The sequence below is a fragment of the Martes martes genome (assembly GCF_963455335.1).
Source record: "Martes martes genome assembly, chromosome: 3".
Taxonomy (NCBI): Eukaryota; Metazoa; Chordata; class Mammalia; order Carnivora; family Mustelidae; genus Martes; species Martes martes.
Genome location: NC_137890.1, coordinates 146,851,340 through 146,877,131, shown reverse-complemented (window position 1 = coordinate 146,877,131; position 25,792 = coordinate 146,851,340). Strand labels below are relative to the sequence as shown.

Below are 25,792 nucleotides of genomic sequence, written 5' to 3'. Positions count from 1 at the left end.
CATGACTGTCTTGCACCTGGAGACCGAAATAGCTTCCTAGGTGATGAGATCTTCTTGCTTTCACTCCTTCAGCAGAGCCAAGGCCAGGGTTTAAGTCAAGTCTGATTAGCTCTGAAGTTTATATGCTTTCTAGTGCTAGAATGCTGAGGACTCTATTTACCAAAGTCTGCTCTATAGAGTATATGAACATATCCATGGATCTGTGTATCTTCTCTGCGACCAGATTCTCACCAATTAGTAGGAAAATAAAAAAAATTATAATCATGAATGTGAGAATGTCCATATTCAGAGAAGTTTGCCAATCGTATTTTCTTGAGGGGTCCTTCTGTTGGAGAGCACAACCTTTCTACTTGCAGGTATCAAAAGGTCCTTTATGAAATATTAAAGATAGTACTTAAGTATTGTCAATGCTCATACTAGCAAGCTTTTTCAAAAATTTGGTAGCCTTATTATAACCCCAAAGTACTTTTTTTATTGTTGCCCAAGAACATTTTTTTTTCATTACTTACAAAATCAAGAGTTATAAAAAGTCCACCCCCAGTAAGACCATCATGACAGATAAGAGCATTTCCTCGTACCTTGCTAGCTGCTACCCCAGCTTGTTTATTCACTTTGTACTCCGGTGTTTCGGTCTGCATGAAGTAGATCTGGTCTTTCATATTCTCAAAATCTTCCTGGTACTTTCTCTGTAAGACATTAAACATGCTGGAGAACTGCTGTGAGCACAGACTGTGCAAGGGTTCACACGGGGGAACAGGGGCCACTTGGAGAGTTTACGCATAGCCCCACTCCTCTTGGCTTATGCAGATCAGGTTACAATGAGAGATGGTAGGGTCATCACAAAAACAATTAGGAACTTAGCCAAGATTTAGAGCAATTATAAGAGGCTGAAAACTACCCTCTAAGAAGGAGCTCCCAAGGCTACGGGCAGAGAATTTCAGAGAAAAGGAAGAGTTTTTCAGTGAAGAATTTCTGGGAAGAAACTAGTCAGTTTCATAAATGTAGTTTGGGTTCTCCAGGCAAAGAATAAATTTAAAAGGGACCCTTTAACCTGTACTCACCTTGAAACCCTATTGTTCATATGAAAATTGAGGCAAGAATAATGGAATCTGAATAAAACAGTATTTCTCAAAAGGGAGGAAAGACTGGGAGATTTCTTTCTGGTTAGGAACTCTACACAGGTCTTGTCCCCAAGAAGAGGTACCCGGACTCTAATGTTCTGTTACCTCTTCAGGTGTGGTTGGGGACTAGAAGTTATAAAGGAAAGGGTCACCCTTTCATCCTAAGAACATCTGGCCATTTCTTCCTACTTACTGTGCTGATGTTATCAGCATTCATTCTGGCAGTAGCAATTTCAAAGCAAGGTGTCTCACTCCATTTGCCTTTGATTTTATTTTCATAGTCTGCCTTGTATTTTTGCTACGAGAAAAAAGAAGACAAGACAAAATATAGAAAATACAGAAATTGACAAGTAAGATAGAAAAGTGGTAATGGGCAGCTTTAAAAAATATCTTTAAAAAAATTTTTTAATAAAAAGATATCTTGGCTAAGGCCCTTCTTAAGTTCTTAATAAAGGTCTTCAAACCTTCTAGCATAGAGTCAACAAGAAAGTTGAGCAGCAGGGAGAGGTAATAATTGACCCTCTTCTTGTCGAATCTGGGGACTTAGTTCATTCAGAACTTAGAGATATTCTCTGATGTTTGAGGGAGGAGACTCAGAAGCATACTCCACTTGTATTTCAGAGTTATAATAAAACCACTCAAACCCAGGTTTCCATGCCAGATGAACTTATTTCTGAGCTTTACCAATACTCCTAGTTATCCAGAAAGCAATACAAAAATCTGGCTTGCAGACTAATTATAAGCCTTTCCAGCTGAGACTTAAAGAAATTTTAATGAGACCTGCAAGTAATTCAAAAATTGCCCCATCTTACTCCCAAACACAACCCCACCTGAATTTCAGGCTGTGGGCATCTAGAAGACTGGAATTATGTCTTCTTTATGTTTATATCCTCAGAATCTAACACAAAATGCAGCACACACAAGTGGCCTCATAAGTTCATGCTCAAATACACTGAATTGATCTGAGTCAATGATATGCAGCTTCAAACTACCTTGGCCTTATACTGTTCTTGGAATAAAATTAAATTACTCCATCCCAAATCTGGGCATATAAGCCAAAGCCAGAGCTGGGTTACAGCAATTTCCCCTTCTTGGGAAATGTGTTAACAAATACAATCAATGAGCCTCAAGGTTTCTGCACACCTACACCCTTACTCTACTCTTCAGGAGAAAAGAAAGTTGTTTTCTGGTATACCGTTAAGAGACCCAGTGCCAAGGGGGAGTGATGTGCTGAACCAGTGAGTATGAGTTAAAGGATGCTCAATCCTTTCTCAAATGCATATACCCTTTCTTCTCAAGAGCTTAATATGCCAATAAATAGCCAAGTGTTTTTCATAACTATAAATTTTAGAGTCCTGGGCCTGAGTCCAGAAGCTCTGGGCCCAAGACTGGACTCTTACCATTACCAAAGGTGTGACTTAGCTTCTCCAAGGTTCAGGGTTCTCAGCCATAGCACCAACAATAATAATACCTTCCACATTTAGATTAATAAGTTCATACCCTGAAGAGTCCTAAACAAAGGTAGGCTATGATAACTCTAACAACTATGATGATAACATTGATAGCATAACAGAGTAAGAAACTGGAGAAAATTGTGAGTATTCTTTGATAGAAATCTTTGTTGAGATAATATTTATGTTAAAGTACCAATTAATATGTACTCTCCTCTCTTGAAGCTTTAAAAAAATTATAGTCAACTCTTCAGTCAATCAAAACAGACTTAACTCAATTAGTCAAAAAGGATTTTTCGATTGGCTGATTGCCTGTAGAAGCATTTCTAAACTTTTTGGGGACTAGACCTTTTCAGATATCTGAGGAAGCTATAAAATGTCCATAAACACAACTTAGAGAATTCTTTTTTTTTTTTTAAGATTTTATTTATTTATTTGACAGAGAGAGACACAGCGAGAGAGGGAACACAAGCAGGGGAGTGGAAAAGGGAGAAGCAGGCTCCCCACAGAGCAGGGAGCCCGAAGCGGGGCTGGATTACAGGACTCTGGGATCATGACCTAAGCTGAAGGCAGACACCTAACTGACTGAACCACCCAGGTGCCCCACAGAGAATTCTTGAATTACATGCAGCCCAGGTTAAGATCTCCAATCTACATTGTTGGTGGGGGACATTGTCCTTCCTTTGCTTGGTGTCAAAGGAAAACAACTCCAATATTAGGGGTAGGGGAAACAGAGCCTGATGTATCTCCAAAACTTTATAATTTAAAATTGAGAAGGCAGTATTTTTTTTTTTTTAAGATTTTGCTTATTTGTAAAAGACAGAGCGTGTAAGCAGAGGGAGAAGAAGGCTCCCCACTGAGCAAGGAGCCTGATGTGGGACTCAATCCCAGCAACTTAGGATCATGACCTTAGCTGAAGGCAGACGCTTAACCACCTGAGCCACCCTGGCGTCCCCACAGCAGACATTTTTTTTTTTTTTAAGATTTTATTTATTTATTTGACAGATGGAGATCACAGAGAGGCAGGCAGAGAGAGAGGAGGAAGCAGGCTCCCCGCTGAGCAGAGAGCCCGATGCGGGGCTTGATCCCAGGACCCCGGGATCATGACCCGAGCCGAAGGCAGAGGCTCCAACCCACTGAGCCACCCAGGCGCCCCCCCACAGCAGACATTCTTAATGAGATCCAAACATTGGGTCATTATGGAGACATAATAAGAATCACATATGTAGATTTGTTAAAAGAAAATTAAGTAAAAAGTAATTCTCACATTCAGATACAAATATCTGTTGTTTTAAAAAGATATTAAAACAAGATGCAGGGGTGCCTGGGTGTCTCAGTTGGCTAAGTGTCAAACTCTTGGATTCAGCTCAGGTCAGTATCTCAGGGTCATGAGACTGAGCCCTGTGTCGGGCTCCACACTGGGTATGGAGCCTGCTTAAGACTGTCTCTCTTGCCTTCTGCCCCTTCCCAATGCCCTACCCCACTTGCACATTCTCTCTCCAAAAAAAAGTAAAATCAAACAAGATGCAAAACAAGAGTTTAAGACCCCAACACTCTCACCCAAAGTCCTCCCCCACTTCTCTCTCTTCATGAACCAGTAGCTAAAATGGGTCAGCTTGGAGGTGGATCTCTCACCATGCACCCCTGACTACTCACAGGTCTGGGAATATTTTCACTAAAAGCACCTGAGGCCGCAGCTTTTTAACTGTTGAAAAAGTTATGGCCTTCCCCTTCGTTTACAGGTAGGAGAGGAGTTAAAAGAATAAAGGCCCGTAGCCTGAGGAATGAGAGGAAGAGAGAGGTATGTGTCTGCATGGGACCTCCTCTGTCCACTAAGCGGTCGACTCCACATGCCTGGCAGCAAGGCCCGAGTGTTTCCGTGGTACACAGAGACGTTAACTGTACCAGGGGCCCCACACCCAACCTTCCCTCCAGCTCCACCCTAGTCCTTCTGTCCGACTGTCATGTTCCAAGTCAATCAATGGAAACCTGGCAGCAAGAATGGATTTAACTTTCTCTAGGATTCTGTTTGTTCGTTTAACAGAGGACAGCACATGGGGTCAGTTCAAGCTTGGAACACCTTCTGTGGGCAGGAGAGTGACGGCAGGGCGATAGATGCAGTAAAATTGCTTCCTCAGACCGTAGCTCCTCCTCCTCAGAAACGAGCTGAGAGGCTTGCATTGGGCCACAAACTAGACACCCTAATGTCCTTCTTAAACACATGGCTTTATGTTCGACTTTCCACATCTGCATCTGTGGTTTTGATGGGGTTATCAAATGGAAGGACGACAAAACCTGTTAGTTAATCACACTTCACTCATTCTGTGAGTTGTTAAATACTAGGACTTCAGACAGCTTCGTTCACAGAAATGCGATCCTCTCACGCAGCTGGAGGGGGTCCCGACTGACATTTTCATTGCCCAGAGTGGGCCCAGGGCTGCTTTCCTAACTCAATCAAATCTCTTCTGATGAAATCAATGGAAGTCTCTCCCTAATTCTTCATGATAGAGGAGCTTCCATGGTATTGGAAGATCAGAGCTTGGCATCTTTGTGGTGTGCAGCAATATTTTCTGAAAGATGTTTTTAAAAATATTCTAGTGAAATACTAAAATAGAGCACACCCCAGCTCCACAGGGATGCTTGGGACCCTTCAGGACCTCACCCTAGGTACCTCTTTATCCTGGTTGTCCATCGGTAGCCTCTGTTATGTAATAAACGTAAGAATGTTTCCCGTGAGTGCCATGAGTCAATTATTAGCAAATTACCAAATATGAGGAGGGGGTCATGGGAAGCCTGGATTTAAGCCAGTCAGTCAGAGGTATGGGAGGTCCAGATTTATGACTAGTTGTCTGAAGTAGGGCCAGTCTTATGGGTCTGAACCCTTCACCTGTGAGATCTGAGGCTAACTCCAGGTAGACAATGTCAGAATTGAAGTGAATTAATAGGACACTGAGTTGGTGTCAGAGAATTGGTCGGCGTGGTACAAGACCCATTTGGTGGCAGGAGTGTGCAAAGAGAGTAAAGGAAACAGAGCTCTTCCTTTCAACTCTAGATCCCAGGGAGCTATCACTGGACATTCTAGCCTGGAATCTCACATTTTTCCTCACATTATGAATCTGGAAGGAAGCAGAGAGGCAAGCACAGAGAGACTAAAGGGACTTCCCAGTGTTGCATTCAGAAGGCCACCTCCAGCTGGCTGCGGCGTGCGCAGTGACCTCACCAGAATGCTCGCTCACATGAACCACCTGCCTGCCTGTCCATCTGTGTTAGAGCCACAAAATGCGGCTGAGCCAAGACAAGTGCTGCCATGGAGCTGGTGGCTTTGGCCAAAGAGAAAGGTGAGAGAACGGATTCTGAAAGATCCAGTAAGGAAAGCTGGTAAACAACAGAATCAATATATAAGCCATATAATCATTGCAGATACACAATCATTATATTAACATACGAACTGAAGGGTGCCTGGGTGGCTCAGTTGTTTAAGCCTCTGCCTTCGGTTTGGGTCATGATCCCAGAGTCCAGGGATCGAGTCCCGCATCGGGCTCCCGGCTCTGTGGGGAATCTCCTTCTCCCTCTGACCTTCTTCCCGCTCATGCTCTCTCTTTCTCTCTCAAATAAATCACTAAAATCTTTAAAAACAAACAAACAAACATGAACTGAAGGCTGGAAGACAAAGCGTTGGATCTGGAAACACAGACAAGAAAATGCTGGATTTGAAGACCTAAGTGGGAGTAGATCAAGGAGGTTTTATCCATGTTGGAGAGCAAGGAAATGAGGACACTGAAACATGGGTCAAAGCCCATGATGGTGGGGAACACTTCAAGAGAACAGAGGCAAGTCCCCCAGCTAAATCACCTCTCTCTCCTCCACCCGCAGCTCTAGTCCTCTTATTGGATGGTCTGTGGTTGGATGGACTGCTACCAATCACAACCATTTCTTCCCAAAGTGAGTATTATTTTAGATGTCCAGCAGCTATTAAAAACATGGAATTTGAGTAAGACTGGGATGAATAGCCAAATCTGGTGACTTTCATCCCAGCCACCCTCCCTTGGCTCATATTGCTATTCCACAATGGCAAACCCAGACTGGTGAGGCTTTTGAAACGTCCAATGACGCCACTGTATCCGGTTGGAGTGGTGCAGTCCAACAGGCACCTCATGCAAGCCACCACTGTAACTATAAATTTTCTAGTAGCCAATTTTTAAAATGCAAGAAGGAACAGGTACAAAATTAATTTTAATAATATATTTTACTTAACCCAATAGATCCAACAAATATGATTTCAACGTGTAATCAATATGAAAATCATGAGCTGGGGCGCCTGGGTGGCTCAGTGAGTTAAAGCCTCTGCCTTCAGCTCAGGTCATGATCCCAGGGTCCTGGGATCGAGCCCCACATTGGGCTCTCTGCTCAGCAGGGAGCCTGCTTCCTCCTCTCTCTCTGCCTGCCTCTCTCCTTACTTGTGATCTCTATCTGTCAAATAAATAAATTAAAAAAAAAAAAAGAAAAAAAAAAAAGAGTGCAAGTTACCCTTGCCTTCTAATCCTGAAAATCATGAGCTATTTTATATTCTTTTTGTCCTAAGTGTTCAAGACCCAGTGTCTGTGTCATGCATATAGGACCCTCAGTTTATATAATCACATTTCAAATGCTCAGCGGTCACACGTGGATGAAGGGTACTACATCGAGAAGTACAATTCTAGACTAACCAGCATGTATAAATTAGTGGAGACTGATTACAGAGCTGGGTGGCTCAGTGGGTTGGGCCTCTGCTTTCGGCTCAGGTCATGATCTCAGGGTCCTGGGATCAAGTCCCGCATTGGGCTCTCTGCTTATTGGGGAGCCTGCTTCCCCCTCTCTCTCTGCCTGCATCTCTGCCTACTTGTGGTCTCTCTCTGTCAAATAAATAAATAAAATCTTTAAAAAAAAAAGGCATTTTTTTTATCATGTTCAAGTACCCACATTGCACCCTCAAATAAGGTAAGTGTGCTGCATTAGTAAGATATCATTTAAAATATGCTTTAAATAAAAATTAAAAATAGATTTGTTTTCTAAATGACCATTTGAAAGAGGGTTGTACTTTTTCCTCAAAAAAAGATCAGTGATCCTTGTTCCCTAATCTTATTTAAGTATGAATATTTTCAGCAGGCCAGCTCTTTCTGGACAGTTCTAAAGTTCATTTCTGCTTGGCCCTGGGCAAATTCCAGGGTCATGGCATTCCTGTTAGTGAAAATTTACTGTCTTTATCAGCTCTATCACCCAAATAAGCCCTTGGTTATAGTTAGTAGTCTGCAACATCAGACATTAAAAACATCACTGAATAGACTTCATCTTTCATAATTTTTCTTCCTTCTCCTTTCCCAGAGACATCCTTTCCCACCAAATACCTAAACAAGATAGAAATCTTGAGGTTCCACCAAGATTCGAGCAGTAGACCAAACTGGGACTGAACTCCACGGAGGGCAACGAAAAGTATTTAAAAGGAGCAGTATCCCAGGAGAAAGTGGCCCGATAAGAACCAATTTAAAATAGGACTTTAGCATGGGTCTGGTCATCAGCTGAACATCTGTCTCTTGGCATTCTCTGGGAGGCCTGCATTCCGCAGAGTTAGCTTACCAGCCTAAATACAGACAGACTGAGCCATTTTCCTGGGCCTTAAAAGCTATGAGGTGCACTGTCCCCGGCTGTCACACGAAGCCCTGTCTGACAGATCACTCATGCATTCTTATTTTCTCCGTGTCTGACAGAGAGCACTAAACCATATGAGGTCTTCACACTGAATTAAGACAATCAGATCCTCCAAGAAAATGTGTGGTGACTCAGTTCTTGGTTAGTAGCACTTCCCTAAGTCACAATGTTAAATGACATCAGGACACAGCTTCTGTTCTTAAAATGCAGCTTTCCCATTTACCAATCACTGAGTCCTTAAGTGGGCTGAACATCTACTAATACGGCCCCACAGTGTTAATGGAGGTATCGTGTTCACCGTAGACTTTTTAGATTCCTATTGCAAAACAACTCTGTGTTGTGTTGGGTCTCCGGGTTCCCCTTACTTACTTTCTCTTGAGAGGATTAAGCCAGAAGTTTCAAGGCAGACAGTGGCCCAGCCCTATTTACTTACCTTGCTCACTTGATTGGTCACTTTCTTAGCAAATTCTATATCTGGAGGGTCCGGCAGTGTTGTGAATTGAGACTGCTGTTCAGCATGACCTTTTTTGTAGGCAATCTGACGAAATAAAAGATAGGGATGCTCATGAGCCACAGAAAATTATTCTACATCCCAGATTCCATTTGTTGGAATAAAAAAAAAAAAAAGGACTAGGTTTTCATCTGTATCTGAAGTTTTGAATTTTAGTGTATCGTGTAACAGGGATGTATCCTTGCAGATCTGACATGCCTTTGCTCTCAGTATTACTAGTGATTTCTACCTCATTAAATCTTCCCTCTTCACCAAGACTATTAACCTTAGATATGTTTCCTTCCGTTTGTCTCATTGTCATGATTTGTAATTGAAATTGCCCCCCCTTTTTTAAGATGTTATTTAGGGGCACCTGGGTGGCTCAGCTTCTAAGTGTCTGCCTTCTGCTCAGGTCATGATCCCAGCATCCTGGGATTGGGCCCCGAGTTGGGCTCCCTGCTCTTTGGGGAGCCTGCTTCTCCCTCTCCCACTCCCCCTGCTTTTGTTCCCTCTCTCACTGTGTCTCTATCAAATAAATAAATCTTTTAAAAAAAAAGATTTTATTTATTTGACAGAGAGAGAGAGCATAAGGAGGGAGAGTAGCAGGCAGAGAGAGAGGGAGAAGCAGACTCCCCACTGAGCAGGGACTCGATCCCAGGACCCTGGATCATGACCTGAGCTGAAGGCAGACACTTAACCGACTGAGCCACCCAGGTGTCCCCCAACCTCTTATCTTTATATCACACCAGCTACCAAAACCCTAGCTCTGAATCAACTCAGCAGCATACTTCCTCTGCTTATACCCAGGATGCTAAGTGCTACTGAAGAAAACCACACAATTCTACTGATTGGATAATGACAATGCAACAAGCACAACTAAAAGGTCCCCTGGAATAGGTACAGAGGTGGAAAAGGGAGTCTCTCAAATCTAAGCCCTTAGCCTGAAGGCTAGGTGTGTACCCAGTGATACATTCTGTGAATAAGAGCTTGCTTGGGGCTCTGTGCCCAATACTCGGAATTTATGGTAACCAATTGCCATATTGCCTTCAAGGAAGCTTGAACATCCCATTATGCATCTCTGCTCAGTCTCAACTCACAGTGGCTAGTGTTAAACCCCAAGACCGTCCTTAGGCCCCCAGTCAACTCTCAGCTGCCTCTTTCATAAAGAAATGCTATATATCCACTTCTCTTTCCCTGTACTCATCCCTGCCCTTCCCCGCTGCTGTGTGGCTCAGAGAAGCAGCCCTTGCAGGGCAGAACCCCTGCACTCTCACTGCTGTTCCCTCCAGCATCCCTCTGTACCCAGCTCCATCCGTCACCTCTTCTTCTTTTTGACAGCTTCAGCTGCTCCTTCATGAGCAACTTTCCTTTGCCTATTAAAGGCCTCTCTTGTTGGAAAGTATGTGTCCATTAGTCATGCAACCCCTTCACTCTTGCCCTCCTTTTTTCCTTCACTGACTACTCGGGCCTTTTTTCCACCAACCTTGACCTCTGCCTTCAAAACATGCAGAACTATTTGTAGATCCCCAGACACATGAAGGCCTCTTATCCCTCTGGACCTTTCCCCTGCTGTTGCCTTTTCCCTGGCAGGCCCAGCTCCAGGCTCTCCTCATCTGCCTGCGAACTGCTGCTCGTTGTCCACGGCTCAGGACAAGCAACTGTCTCCCCTCCTGAGCCCTCCTGGACCTGAGGACCTTTCTCTTGGGACCTCAATCAACTTGGCACTTATCTCCTTTAAAGGAATTCCCGGCTGACACTATGATCCGTGGTTTACCTATCTGTCTGTCCTTGGACTGTGAGCTCTGCGAGGCCAGAAAACACAACCTCTCATCTGGGAGCCCTTGTGGTTCACACGGAATCTAACCAGAGCAAAGGGTCAATGACTGAATTCTGAATGTGTCTTTTATATACTGAGGCCATGGGGGAAATCTCAAGAGATGGCTTATCATCCCAACTTCTCTACTACTCAGTTGTGAGACTTGAACAAATTATTTCTCCTTCCAGATGGAGGTATTCTTCTTTACACTGTAAAGAAAGAGGCTGGACAGTTCCAAGGTCCCAGTCATCATCTTCATGCTTTAACCAAGTCTAACTATGACTTAACCCAACTTAACTATGACTTAACCTGACTTAATATCTACCTACTGCTGTAACAAAAGCTTTTATGAACATTAAATCAATGAGGGATACAAAAGACCAATTTTAAAATACATTTATATTAATTCCACTGCTCAAGCTTTAAGTAGTGTAGACTTCATTTTAGGCATAGGGCAACTGGTATTTTCTATGGCTGGCTAAGTCCTCAGAGAATAAGAAACGTCCTGTCAGGAGATATGCTTCCTAAGTATGACATCCTGTCAAAAACCTTCAGAGAAATCAGATCTAGAAGTCCTAATTTCTCAGGAACCTTGTTCAGAATTCTGTCTAGTTAGAATGCTACACTCTGGATCAACTTTGGTATTTGCAAAATTATTTGGTCTTTGCTCAGATAGCAAGAAAAACATGGTAAGTAGGTTTCAGAGAAACAGGGTAAAGGTGCAGGAGAGGAAGAGAAAGCTTCCAAACCCAAGCACTTGGTTTGAAATCTACATGCCTACCCAGCATTATGTTCTGTGAACAACAGCCTGCTTGGGGCTCTGTGCCCCAAAACTGTAGAAGTTCATGGTATGGACAACAGTATTAATAGGCACGTTGGTAATCTGATACTTGGTGCGTAACCTGCAATTAAATTAAAAGCCCTATCTTAACTGCCAAGTTTTTCTGAGGAAGGATGGGAATATTCTACTTCATTATTATATATTCTCCATTATGGATTCTACTGAGAGATCTCAAAAAAATGGGGTCAACCTTAACTGTTCAGAGTCCATAGCACTAGAGTGACATGGAGGTAAACCCTCAGCTCTCCATTTGATGAAGAAAGGGAGACATGTGGAGATTAAGTGTCTTCTTGGAAACCTCTTCCTAGACTTACATGACATGGCATTTCCTGGTTCTCCTTCAACTTCTCTGACAGTTTGTTCCCTCATTCTTTTGCTGGCTCCTTTCCAGGTGTCCTAAGTATGGGTATCATCCAAAACTCTGCCCTTGGCCATATGCTGTTCTGCCTCCCTCATACAGTTTCACATCTTCAGCTGTCCCTTTTATTCTGAGGACTCTCAAATATTCATTTCTGGTCCTGTTCTCATACCTATGCAATAGAATGAATTTCTAATTTATCCATAAAGGGCCTTGATCAGAATGTTCCACCATCTCAACTCCATTTCTCTATTCACTAGTGCACCATAACCAGTTGTAGCCCTATAGGCCCAGACTACCAGACTTCATCATAAACTCCTCTATGGGTCCCCTCACTCCTTCATCTCCAATATCCAATGTCCTTAACCCTTTTAAAGTACTTATTACCTTCAGATTCCTTTCTTCCTCTCCTTTGTCCCTGTCATCCCTTTGGTCTCTCTGTATTACTGAAACAGTCTTCTTCAAATGATCACAATTTTTCCCAGTCCCAATCTACTATATTGTCCTTCAGATTTTTTCCAAATCCTACTTTTTACCATATTGTTTTCCCCTCCAAAAATCACATGATATCTCTTATGGACTACCATATCACATCAGAATTATTTCGTCTGATTTTCAAGCTCCTGCTACCAGTTTCTTAAAAGTGCCCTCCTAACTAGGCACCCACAATATTCACTTTCTTTGTCCCCTCCAGACTCATTTCACCTCTATTCCTTTGTTCAAGGGTATTCTCTCCTTGAAATGCCTTTCCTATTCGCCCCTTTCCTTAGGATTGCCACTTCCACATGGCCTTCTCTAATTACTTGCATGTGCCCTGTCTTTCAGCAAGTATTAGACGAGAGAATTTGCTTTCTAAAATTTTTGAAAATTTTTTCTTATTGTTTTATAACAATTTCATCTTATCTGATTATAAAGTCTCCAGGGAAAGGATGAAAACTTCTTGTCATACCTTTCTATCCCACCAGCTATGTATGCATAATGGACTTTCAACAAGTAACTACTGATCACTTGATAATGGTTACACAATAATATTATATGTTAATGACATACAGAACCAAAAAACTAACTTAAAAGAGAACCAACAGGTCCCTATACATTAAAACCAGTACCGTACTAGATAGACTTAAATTTTTGTTATGGCTTCTTTATTTCTTAACTTACTCTATGGAAAAACAGGAGTACACCTAGGCTATATTTTAACCAACTGTATGAAAACCGGGATAGAAATATGTCCCCTAAAAAAAAAAAAAAAAAGAAATATGTCCCCTAAATTTGCAAATGATATAGAGTGAGAGGCGATAAAAGATTAAGACCTCAAAAGTTGGAGACACCATCAAATGGTTATGCGTAATTCCAGTACAGGGCAAGGTAAGATCCTAAGATCCATTAGAAATAAATCCTAGTAATTTTCAAGACACCAAATGACTTGTTAAGTCCACAGTGAATGTTAGAGGTTTGAGGGGTCTAGTTGACAACTGAAGGAAAAACAACTTGTTTTGTAAAACAGTGTTCTCCTGAAGACAAGAGCAGTAGTCTGGATTTTCAATACAGACTCTAGCAAATCCAGGGGTCAAGACATAAAACTCCTCAAAACAAGGGCGAGTGTTAGAATCAAGTGGCGCTCTCTACTACTGCTGGTGCTTTCAACATAGGGACTCAACTAGGCCTGCTAAGTCCCTCTAAAAAATTGGTTTTCAAGGGCGCCTGGGTAGCTCAATTGGTTAAGCGTCTGCCTTCAGCTCAGGTTGTGATCCCACGGTACTGGGATTGAGCCCCACATCGAGCCCCACATTGGGTTCCCTGCTCTGCAGGAAGCCTGCCTTTCCCTCTCCCACTCCCCGTTCTTGTTTTCCCTCTCTCACTGTGTCTCTGTCAAATAAATAAAATCTTTAAAAAAAAAAATGTTTTCAAGGTCGAAGACACTAAAATTCTAGCCAGTGGGGACTGCTGACATTTTACGAACTCTGAAATATCCTCCATGTCTCAGAAACATCCTCTATGTATAGCCGATGGCAAGAGATTTTTGTGAGAGAACTACACAAACACGTTTGGACAAGTGTGTCAGTCCATGTAGAAAAGGGGGGACACACCACAATTCAGACTTTATAATTAGGAAAGCAAATCAAAAGCCTTAAATAATACTTTTCACTTAATATATTTGGAAAGTGTCTATGAGCCCAAAGGATTTTTTTAAATGCCACTCTATTGTCACAGAAAAAAACTTCAACTCCAGCCAAGGAAACAGAGGGCACATGCGACAGTGGAAAGAACTTGGGATCACATGACCAAGCTTCTAATCTGGGCTTTGCCACTAATGACCTATGTGGTCTCAGACTCAGGTTCTTCACCTAATAAAAAAACAAGACTGTTTAATTAAGTCTAATAAAATTATAATATGATGTCTACTTAAGACATCATAATGATTCTAGACAGACTCATCTGCTATAATGACATTTAGCCTTTTTGAAAAATTGCAATGAACATCTGGCCAGAACACATAACTTGAGGTGTCCCGATACCGCATTCCCCAACAATGCTGACTGCATTTGACTTACGTCACTGAGGGCTTTCTGGGCTTGGGCCACCCTTCTCAGCTCTGGGCTATCATTGTACGGGTAAAACAAGCTTTTGTCAGCTTCCCAGTCCTCAGTGTACAGTTTCTAAATTAGAAAAGGGAGAAAAATTATGAGAAAGTGAGCTCCCACTTACATGAAATACACAATTTTGAATTTATCCATCAGTAGCAAGAAGAACTTAGGCAAGGTAAGAGCCAAGGTAAATGGAATCTGCAGATAACCTCCCCCTCTCCACTCAGTCCAAGTCATATTTATTAACAGCTTGTCCTCTTCTTTTGACAAATCTTATTTTCAGAAGGGTGGATATGTCTGATTTTGTTTCATCTCCTCTCTGGGACTATACCTGCTTCCTACAACAAGGACTAATGCAAGTGTAAGGATCTAGGAGGTACTACTTTGCATGGTCTCTATCATGAAATAAACATTTAATAAGAGTGATAGCCAGAAATACCCCAAATGTAACCCAGAGATTGAGAGCCAGTTCCCAGGTGCACCTTCATTCTCTCCCACTTGTTCTCCCCATGTTGCTTAGTTTCCCCCCAAGACCCTCTCCTTCACTCTACTCAAGAGCTTTCCTCTCAGTTCCTCCCTTCCCACCTCCATCCCTGCAACCCACCTGGCTCAAGGATACTCATAAAGAGTGAGGATTTCAGATCATCAAGAGGACTGCGTATTGCTCTGATTTATGTGGGGGAAGGAGAGAAGCAGCGACAGAGAAGAAGCCCTTACCTTACTGAACATGGCTGTGTTCTTAACTGCCTGGACGAGTTCAGGGGCATCAGGGGGAAGCAGGTACTTATCCTTGGTGTCTTCCCAGTTCTGCTTGTATAAAACCTAGACAGAAAGAGCAGAAGACCGGTGGTTCGTGTCTCCCCCAAGGGCATGAGGGTGTAGAGAACAGAGAGCTGTGAAGTCTTTCACATTCCAAGTGTCCTCACACCAAGGCTGCCCTTGTGCCCACGCATTACTAGCATCGATTAGGAAAACACTGACCACGTCAACGCCCCACTAATACTTTTCCTATGCTGGTAAGCTTTTACTTGAAAAGTCTGATTTCTTTTTTTAACTAAATCATGATTAGGATTCTCCTATAGATTCCTTTCAAAGGCTGCCAACTTCTTGGCCATTGGCTGAATCGGGAGAGTGGACATGTTCCTTTTGACTTACATGGTATTTTTAACAATGTTTTAAATTAGTTGCTTACATTTGAAATTTGAGGACTTCTCGTAAACATTAAGCTCCCTGACTGGTTTAAAAATAAGTAAGAGACTCTGGTTACACTGGGCCTGCCTTTCCAGACCACCATAGGCCTCCAGCCCACTTCAGTCATCCGGTGGCCTCGCTGACGCACGTGCAGCCTGGGTCTCCCTCTCCCCACCCCACCGTGAGCTCACAATGCCCTGGATTCAAGGGAGACTGGCGAGCAGGATTAGGCCTGTCCAGCTCTCTCCTCTACGGCTAGGTAGAGGTCACCTACATGCTCTTCAGCATCCCAGCCAACCACACCATGACCTCACCTTACTGACTTGCTGCGACACTTTCTTTGCATGTTCAATGTCCTTTGCTTTTTCGTCTACGTGACAGATAGTTTTAGCAACATCGCCATCCATTCGATACTTAACCTGAAGAAATAATGCACAGAGTTCATGACAGGCGTGCCCACATGAGTATAGTAAAGGAAATCTATAACCCAAGAGCATTAACCTGACAACTCACTGTCTGTTCCACAAAGCAAAGTTCCTATATTTTAGGAAGAAAACTGCCATCTCCAAAGGTCTGTAGAGCCCCTACATTCCCTGCATATCTGCTTTCCTGGCAGAGTTTCAGCCTCCCTGCACTCCTCTGCGGAGGACCACAGAGAATTCGAATTTCCCATCTCATATCATCTCTTGCTCACTTGCTAAGCCAAGCTTTTAGATAGCTCTTGGGGTTCGCGTTTAGAGCTACACAATCTTGAGCCAACACTTTCTCTAGATTTCTGGACTGGCTCATAGTAATTCGACTCTTCTTTTTCTCTACACCCATTAAAGCCCTCAATTCCTAGCGATGGGCATGTTTTCGACATGTCTCTCCTTTATTTTAGGAATGCAGCCCACCTCACTGAGTTGATCTTGTACTTTCTTGATCCGGCGAAGTTCTGGGGTATCAGTTGTGATGGCATATGGCTGTCCTTTTGCTTTCTCATAGTTCTCCTTGTATTTATTCTGAAAAGAATATCAGATATTAGCCTAAAACCTGACAAGACAGCAGCAGAAATTTCAGGCAATACGTTCACCCCCTTCTGATTAAAAAAAAAAAAAAAAAATCCTGCAAGTTCTAACAATTATCAGTTAGAACAGCTTTCTTTTTGTCCCTTGTCCAATTCTCAGCAAAAACTGAAATAGATTTGTTAATTGTTCTTCCTAAACATGGTTGGATACTTGAGACAGGAGAAATTCTATTACAGACTATTGTCTTGAAAATGCCCTAAAATGATTCTCTCAATGTTTTCATTGTCTGAATGCACACATAAAAAGCCCGAACCTCAATAATTTTAGAAAATAAATATAGAAATTATCTGAAAAGATTTGATTGCTAATACAATGCAAAAATATTCAATTCAGAAGTTGTAGCTAAATCTTAATGGTTTCTATAGCTGAGACACCAGCTGAATTAATGGAAAGTTTGAATTACGGAGTATTTTGAAAAGGAACGCAATTTCATTATTTCTGCTAAATATACAATGAGTTCTTGCCTTAATAACAATGTGCATAATTTATCATTATCAATGCTTCAATGGTACTCCTGAATGTAGTCAACAATCTAAATTACACTCTTGATTTTATCACTAACCACTTTAAAAATACTATAAACCTTTGCCAACGTTTTCTTCAGACTTATCGTCAGACTTTATGAGATTTTATGGCACTAAATGGACAAAAAAAATTTTCTGTTATTACTGAATACTGCAATGGTAAAGGAGGCAAGATAATCTTGTTTTTAGAGCTCAAACCCTTAGGAAACTAGGTTTTAGACCATTCAAGAATCTGAACTGGAAATTGACCAAATAGTCCCCAGGAGTTAACAAGAAACCAAACATGGCCATTTACTGACCAATCACAATGGGATGCTTTTGACTTAAGCCCTTAGTCCTATATAATCCAATGTTCCCATGAGCTGATTTTCATTTTTTCCAAGCTCCCAGACAATGCGCAATCAGGCCACCTAGTGAGACATCAGCTTGCATGGATAATCCACAAATGAGATCCATCCAAATGGGTCTCGATCTGCTGCCAATTGGTATAAATTGTTACAGTCTAACTGTACATGGAAATTTAAGGACCAGGGACCTTCAACAGCAGTGATTCTCAACCTGAGCTTCACATTTTCAAAGCTGGGCAGCTTTTAAAAATCTTCCTGCACAGGTCCCAACCCCAGACTGATTAAACCAGAACAGCCTGGGTATCAGTAGTTTTAAAACTCCCGGACAATTCTGATGTGCAGCTACAGTTAAAAACCATGGTGCTGGAGCACCTGGGTGGCTCATTCGGTTAACCATCTGCCTTCGGCTCAGGTCATGATCCCAAGGTCCTGGGATCAAGCCCAGTGGAAAGCCTCCTTCTCCTTCTCTCCACTCCCTGCTTGTGCTTTCTCTCTCCCTCTCAAATAAGTAAAATCTTAAAAAACAAACAGAGCAAACAAACAAAAAAACGCCGTTCTAGGACACAGTCAAAGATTCCGATCCTCATTTCGGATGAGCTCTTAGTGTGATCCTGGTTTTCTAAACTACACTTCTTCATCGTACAGCTCTTGAAGACCTTTTTACATATTGTTAAGTAGTCTGGATAAGGGGCATTCTTCTCAGACACAGTGTAAATAGATGTTATTTAGCTTCTGTGAATGGATTTCAACTGAATCTCTATTTATGACTTCATGATTCTAGACTGGCTAACAAATTTTGATTAAATACAATAAAAGCTTTGTGACTGGCCTCCTGCTTATTTTGTGGGAATAACTGCAGTAAGGATGCTTTCTCTGATGCTGCCATGGTGCCAGTGAATTACATGAGAGGAAAATTCAAGAGCCACAAGAGCTTATGTTTCTGCAGGGAAGTCTTTGTCTCAGACAAGGCTGAGAAACAAAATTCAGCCGGTGCCAAACACAGTCGTTTGAGATTCAGTACTTTCTCAATAATAAAACCAGATTAGCAGAAGCTGTTTGAAACTTACTGGGCTAAAGAGTTCCTGCATTTTCTGACTGTGTACAATGTAGGGGGTCATGAACTTCGAAGAATCCAGTTTCTTCCGGATAACCTTCTTCCTCTCCACTGGCTTGGCGGGGACCGGCTGTGCCGGTACTGGCTGTGCCAACGCGGGTTTGGAAGGTTCTGATTGCTCATAGTCAGATGTGGTTGTCCGTGTTGTCGTAGTTTCATAGATTTCTGTTATTGTCTGAAAATGGGACACGCAGTTCAATATTGTTATGGAAGTAAAAACTGTGATCGCGTGATCTTGGTATACAGGCATTATTCTAATCACTAGTCAGACTTCCACCCCTCCTGTAACTTCTACATGTCTAAAACAGACCAAAGCAGGACATCATACACTCCGTCCAGTGAAGGTACATCATATTATGTAAATCTGAATACTGATTCTTCAGGGGGGTGTGTAGTCAAAAGGTTACTCCTTCCTAACTTGCTACACAGTGCCTCGAAATTCCATTTGTGTAGCAAGGAACCCAAACGCTTTCAGGTCGGATAAAAATCAGAAATGCAATATTCTTAAACATTTAAAATCTTCTTAAATTGTTTGGGTAGAGTAAAAGCAAACTTGGGATCAAAGAACAAAAGATTAAGATGATCAAATAAAGCTCAACTTCCTGACTTCATGTTCACTTTTAAATGAGTTTAAGAAAAAGTGGGTTGCTTGTCCCATAATGAACCTGAGTGCCATGTACACTAATAAATGCTTACTTAGGTGGGCAAGGGTAATGATGACAACATAGGGGGTAATTTTCCTTAACAACAGTCCTATGCATGTGGGAGGTGGGAGATTATGGTTTCTTACAACAGGCTGTATAGTAGAAGAAACTAAGGCCCAAAGTTTAGGTCTAGTCCAAGGTTAAAAATACTGTATGTAAGAAAAGGTAAGCAGCCAAATTGTAGCACGATTTCCTTCACAGCAAATGTCCTCTGTACCAATGGACAAGATCTAGCATTGGTTTGTAAAGAGAAACCAAAGCAACAAGGGCCTTGGACGTCTAGGACAACTTCCCCTAGTGTTGTCAGATCATTGCTAATAGATTGGTTTTTGCCCATTGTTACTGATGTACGCTTGATGGTGAGAAACTAACCAATTTACAGCATCTAAAATGTTAGGTTTCATGCAGTCACAAGCTCTTCGAGCAGGCTCCAGGGATAGCCATCACTGTCATGCTCAAGAAAAATAGCTCCATTCAGAAAATGAAGCACAAGTGAGACGTTTCACCCTAAAAAAAATACCATCTTGGGATATACATGGGAAAGGCTTATGTGCTACAATCTAAGTAACATTTCATTGCCTCATCAGGGACAAAGGCTTGGAGGTGCCATCCCTGTTGGCACAGGTGGTGGCCCACAAGTTATGACTCTAAACAATAAAATTGTGGGTCCCCGTGCAACTCACATGTCCAAGGCCATGCAATTGGTACAGTCACAGAGTGGTGATAGCCAATGATAAAGAGCCACTTATTTTGATGAGTACTACCTACCCCAAAAAAGACCACGTGAACAATGGGGAAACCATCCCCAGCCACTTTGGATAGGCTGAATAGCAAAAACAGTGACATAACCTGTCAAACAGGTACCATTCATTCTTGTACCATCAGCAGCCAAGCACATGTAAGTGACTGATTCTCTCTCAGACTCTCCCTTTGCCAGCTCTGTAGCCCTGGGAGTCTGTGAGGAGAGAAGGCTCTGACTGCTTTCATCAGCATGCAGCTCATGTGGACATGGGCTGGGTCTTACCTCTCCCGGCACCTCTTCATAGACTGTCTCCTCTGTGTAATACTACAAATAGAGCACAAAGGAATCATGAGAACAAAGCAGAAGTCACCTCTCCTCTGCCTCGGCTGAACCACAGGGATATTTCACTATAGCCCAGTTGGTGTGCACTAAGTGTGGGAAGGAAGTACATGATGGAAGCCATCTTAGCTTGGTGAAACTTCAGGGAAGCTAACGTGAATGCCATCAGACTAGGCAAGGAGATGCAGGGTGAGGAGAACAGGGTCTGAAGTGGGTTTTCTGCCAGGGGATGTTATTTTACTTATGACAAGCAAAACCTTTTCTTCTGGTACCCAGGGCATAATTTGCAGAGGAAGTAGGAGAACAATATCCTGAGTATGTGGGCTACACAGAAGGGAACTTGATATAACCCACTGTTTGTGACTAACAATAAAACAAAATAGAACCCCTTGACTGGATTGTGTCACGGAAAGACTAGATTCAAAAGCCTATACACATCTCAATGACCCCTACGTCCCCCGTTTACTAAGAACGAGAGTCCCTTCCAGAGTGAGGGGTGCATCCGTATACGGCACGATGGTCCTGAAAGGATGCGAAGATGAAAATCTGCAAATGCCAAGGGGAGAAGGAGAAATGCTAGGACCTTTCAGCACAAGATGTGGGAAAGTGAGGCTACAGTTGGCAATTGAGGGCTCTGAGGTGCTTGCAGGCTGGATCTGAAATCAAACCTACTTTTGTTCTACTTCTGACATCACCAGCAATAAATAGAAGCTGACAGGAACTGGCTGACATTTTGTTTCAGATGCGTAAAGGGAGTGGAATCCTGCCCCCAGCCTCACCCGGCAAAGCTGGGCAAGCAGAACGAAAGACTCAGGCCAAGGCACACAAGGAAAGGGACAAAAATGAAACATTGGGCTCATTTTCTCGGTGCACAAAATGTGTATCGCTGTAGGCTTCATTTTTCTTTTCTCTGTCATCAAAACATATGCTCAGGGAGAGGGAAAAACGCTAACTACAAAATTTCCCTCAGGTGGCCTCCTTTCTTCTGCCCTTGGCTCAGTGAACCCTTATCAAGTTATTTAACCATTGCAGATAGGCCACTGGCTCTATTTCATCTGCAGGAAGATTAATATAAAATTTCCTAATGTCCCTTACTCCTGCACTTTCTTTGCTTCTGCACTAGTCTTTTAATTTAAAAATCTACTATCCAGGGGCGCCTGGCTGGCTCAGTTAAGTAGCTGCCTTTTGCTTGGGTCATGATCCTGGGGTTCTGGGATCGAGCCCTGCATCGGGCTCCCCCTGCGCTAGGGGGGGCCTGCTTCTTCCTCTGCCTGCCGCTCCTCCTGCTTATATCCATGTGCTCCCTTTCTGTTAAATAAATAAATAAATAAAATCTTAAAAAAATAAAATTTAATATCCATCTGTATGTCCTTAAGCATAGCAAGAGAAACCACAAGCTCCCACAGGACGGAGACTTTCTCTTTTCTATGCCTTCATCACATGGGAAATATCATTTGGACACTTTAGGGAATACTGTTTGATCATGGTCCACAGAGAACCATGCCTCTGGCCACAGAAAACATCAGTGACTTGAGAAGGAAGTATTAAAGTAAAGTAAATGATTCACGACTATTTTGAATTTTCTTAGTACCCAAGGAAAAGCAGCTCTTGGTAGCCATCCAGTTTTACCTTTCCTGGGCTCTCACCATGGGTAAACGTATCTTAGAAATAAGCTTATAAAAAAAGCAACACTACCCAAATGGTTGGCATTAACTCATATGCCAAATCCCACTTTTAGAGCTGTGCCGCTAATTAGTGCATCCTCGCTGCTTTTCCTTTCTATCCAAGTTTAAGTTTGAGTAGAGTGATAGTACAATTTTATTTAGATGTCCAAGGCCCCTAGAAGATCTCTTTTTCAAGCCAGTTCCTGGCTTTAAACTCTTCCTTGGCCATTTTCTCTAATTTGCCACCATTCCCTTCCTCACGGCATCTTTTTTGAGGTCAGAGGGACCTTGGTTGAACATTCCCTGGTGGGAAGTCTATCAGTTTAGCAACTGCTAGTCAGACCCAGAAGCAGTAATAGGAATAAAATGGTGAGGATGAGATGCCTAAAAATAGCCCCCTCCATTTTATGACATCTCATCAAAGCAATCAGGCCTAACGCTGAAGACAACTTCCAATAACCAAAGAACACAATTATTTTGAGAAAACCAAGGGATTTTTAACTTGGAGGCTAAAAAGAATTACTGGTATTACTACCACAGGAAGGCAATTTAATTTTAAACTGTGTCATTGTTGAATAGTGATTATTCTAACTCATGGGGACATTTGTAAAATGCACGCCAGTAATACTGACCACTGAGAATGTAGCCTTTAGCACTTAAGCCACAGATATTCATTATTATACTGTAGGAGATTCATTCTGTGTTTTCTTCCTAAATCCTTCAGTAATAAGATTAATTTTATTTGTAGAACAACAAATTTTTCTTCATCTAAATGTGGACCGGTCACTAAAAGAATCTTCCAAAGTTAAATTTTGGCACTGTCATTTGGACTTTGGTTCTGGGTAGCTCTTAATTTCATCCTGACGAAAAATCAGATTTTCAAAACTGCCTCCAAGTATCTTAGGCACCTGGAGGTTTTCCTATACTTAGATGATCATTAATTGTAAATTATTAAGTACTTTCAGATTCAATGGCAATGTATTTCTATGGATTACAGCCCTCAAGCCTGAGATTCTAGAATGTGAAGCTGAAGGCAAGCGCTGGTGAAGAAAAACCGTAACATGACAAAAACAAAATTTTATAAAATAAATAATTAACAGCTTTGTAAAATGTATCAGATGTCCACAAATAACCCAGAGGAAAATTTTCAAGATGTCCACTTAGGTCTTTGTTTAAATTTTCTTCAAAATTTAAACACAAAAGCTAGTCTTGTTCACTTAAGTAAACAGAACGGGAGTTGGTAGGAAAGTGTGGCTCCTCATGTCACTTGTGAGCGTGAGGAGTTCATACATACAGGTACCTGTGCACATTTCATATATGCAAAATCTCACAAATAAAATCTCCTAAGTATATTATTCTGAACACTGAATCCGTATCATCCTCTAGGTAATCAGCTGGTTGAAGCAAAGAGTAACTTTTCCCCTATTGCTGTGTGGAAACTAAAACAGTTCAGTTTTCGGAATTGTCCCTTTGTCTCCTCTGTCCCTTTGATCAGGAGGGTTGGCAGGTGGGGAAGAAGGTAGTTTCAGAAGATCGACTAAAACCCGCCTTCACCCCACACCATGTTTTTCTGAGAGTTTAAAGAAAAGCAAGAGTGGGAAACAGTGATATTTCTTTTCAATTCTAAATCCCACATAATTATAATGAAACCGAACATAAACGATTCCTTTCTCATGCTTTAATAATGAGTCTTTGTGAAGTTATAAGAGATGATGTATTTCTCAAATGATTAATTCACCTACACAGCTTTGATTGTCGCCACATAAAATACGTGGCTGTCAGAGTTAGCTTTTTCATCTTACCTCCACCACCTCCTCATATTCTTCGTCATCTGCCATTTTCCCAGAGTAGTAGTGGCACCTACAAACTTTTCATATTCCAGACAAATGAAAATACATTAGTATCTGTCCCTAGGACTGAAATCACAACACTATAAAAACAGAATTTAAGACTTCTCCACCCGACACACCCATAGATCGTTGCAGGTTATGTGAGAGGAGATATTCAGATCCCCGTCTAGGAATCTCAGAATTCAAATTAGCTTCTCTTGATTCCTTCACTGGTAATAACGTCAGGTATTGCTACTTTTAGCTACACAATCCATTTAGTGAAAGTTGTAAAAGGAAGCAAGAGGAAGGAAGTGAGAGGCTTCGGATTCAAAGAAACAGGGTATTTACATTTCTAAATACTTGCAGAAAAACATTTTCAGGCAAAAGTATTAGTGAAAAGGAAGTCAGCTTGGCTTCCAGAAGTTAGAATTTTTCACCAGCACCGAGATTCTAGGAGGGCTGCTTTAGGTCTCTCCACGGCTCTAACGCACACTAGCAGTCTATCCTACGCTCGGAATTAGAACACAGAAAAACAAATCTGTCAGTAGCTTGAAAAGAGAAAAACAGAAACCTCAAGGCAATGGGGTTATTTGTTTCCCGAACACCATTGGCTTATATGGATTATTTCTCTTCTGCTTCTGTAGCTCTTCCTCAAACCTGAAAAATAAGAAATGTTCAAAGCATTAACTGACATAAATCTAAGAATGTGGGTGTTTGGTTTAAGCTTCTAATTCAGGAGCTACCGAAAGGCTCTCCCCAGGCCTTCTTAGTTTGACGCCAGAGAGCGGGACTCTTCTTGATAAAAGTGGATGATGACTTGGAGCAGCTGTCCCTTCGCCCCGAAGATATTTGCCGTGTAAACCAATACCCCGCCATGGCTGGTTTTGTTAAGCTAGGGAAACTGCCACTCCTTCGGAGGCAAATGAAGCCCAGTAGAACAGGATAAATATAGGAATGCAGAACACAGATCCTTTTACACACTAATATATTTAGAAAAAAAAAAAATCAAAGGCGAAAACTTTTTAAAATATTGTCTGTTAGACGGGAGAACCAACTCAGGCGAGCAGTAGTTGGTTAGTACAGGCCTTGACTCTCATCACAACACAACGGCAGATTAAGTAGGGCCTGAGTAGGGCAATAGGGTTACAAACTTCTCCGGTCCCATTTCCATCCCTAATTTCCCCAGTTCTGACCCCAAACTTTGGAAACTACTTCAAGGGGCGCTGCAGAACATCTCCAGCAAGAATGTGACAGAAAAAGCCATAAGGCGGCCTTACCTTTACTCTACCAAATCAATTTCCTCAGCAGCAAAGCCTCTCCCAACTCTTCCCTCCCGAGAACCCCAGGCAAGAGCCGGCGTGGTGCCTGGGCTCCGAAGGATCACGTGGCCCCAGCAGCCAATCAGAACCGGAGTCGCTCGAATTTCAGGAGCTAAATATACTGCGTGATCTTCTGAAAACCACCTGTTCATCAATTCCACTGAAGGATAAAGGGTAACAAATTGCTTGCTCAGAACTATTCAAATGTAATGGAATTTTACTTAATTTCCAGCATATGGGCTTCCACTCGAGGTTTAATCTCTCATTTCCCCGTTTAATACCACACTCGTGCAAAAGAAATTTGGCTAAAATAAGCATGTTTTTGAGGGGCTGTGACCCCTCTATAGCTGCTTTCGTCAGGTCAGTTGTCTCCCTCTCATGGAGGTAAACACACTCCCCCTTGCACTGCTCACCAGGTGAGCCACACGTAAGTTCCAGGCCTTCATGTGATATCAATGGAGGAGTAAAATCCACGAAACCACAAGTTGGCAAAAACAATGGTTAGAATGGTGAAAAGATGAAATGACAGGTGAAAATATTTGATGTGACTCTAGCTAAGATAGCCCCAGGGTGTAATTAGAGAGAATAGGCCCCATCCTTTT

General features: G+C 42.1%; 1 protein-coding gene across 1 annotated transcript in view; it reads right to left on the bottom strand.

The window, feature by feature from the left end:
• Positions 1-25,280, bottom strand: part of NEB (nebulin) — a 207,053-nt gene extending 181,773 nt beyond the window's left edge. Inside the window, exons 1-12 of the mRNA XM_080798838.1 lie at positions 25,149-25,280; positions 24,443-24,528; positions 23,845-23,909; positions 20,322-20,363; positions 18,547-18,768; positions 16,435-16,542; positions 15,856-15,960; positions 15,068-15,172; positions 14,318-14,422; positions 8,691-8,795; positions 1,315-1,419; positions 579-686 (exon numbers count right to left, since the gene is read on the bottom strand). Of these exons, the coding sequence (XP_080654964.1) occupies positions 579-686; positions 1,315-1,419; positions 8,691-8,795; positions 14,318-14,422; positions 15,068-15,172; positions 15,856-15,960; positions 16,435-16,542; positions 18,547-18,768; positions 20,322-20,363; positions 23,845-23,880 (1,041 nt within the window). The 5' untranslated portion in view covers positions 23,881-23,909; positions 24,443-24,528; positions 25,149-25,280. The remainder of the gene's footprint in view (positions 1-578; positions 687-1,314; positions 1,420-8,690; positions 8,796-14,317; positions 14,423-15,067; positions 15,173-15,855; positions 15,961-16,434; positions 16,543-18,546; positions 18,769-20,321; positions 20,364-23,844; positions 23,910-24,442; positions 24,529-25,148) is intronic.
• Between the last annotated feature and the right edge of the window lie 512 nt (positions 25,281-25,792).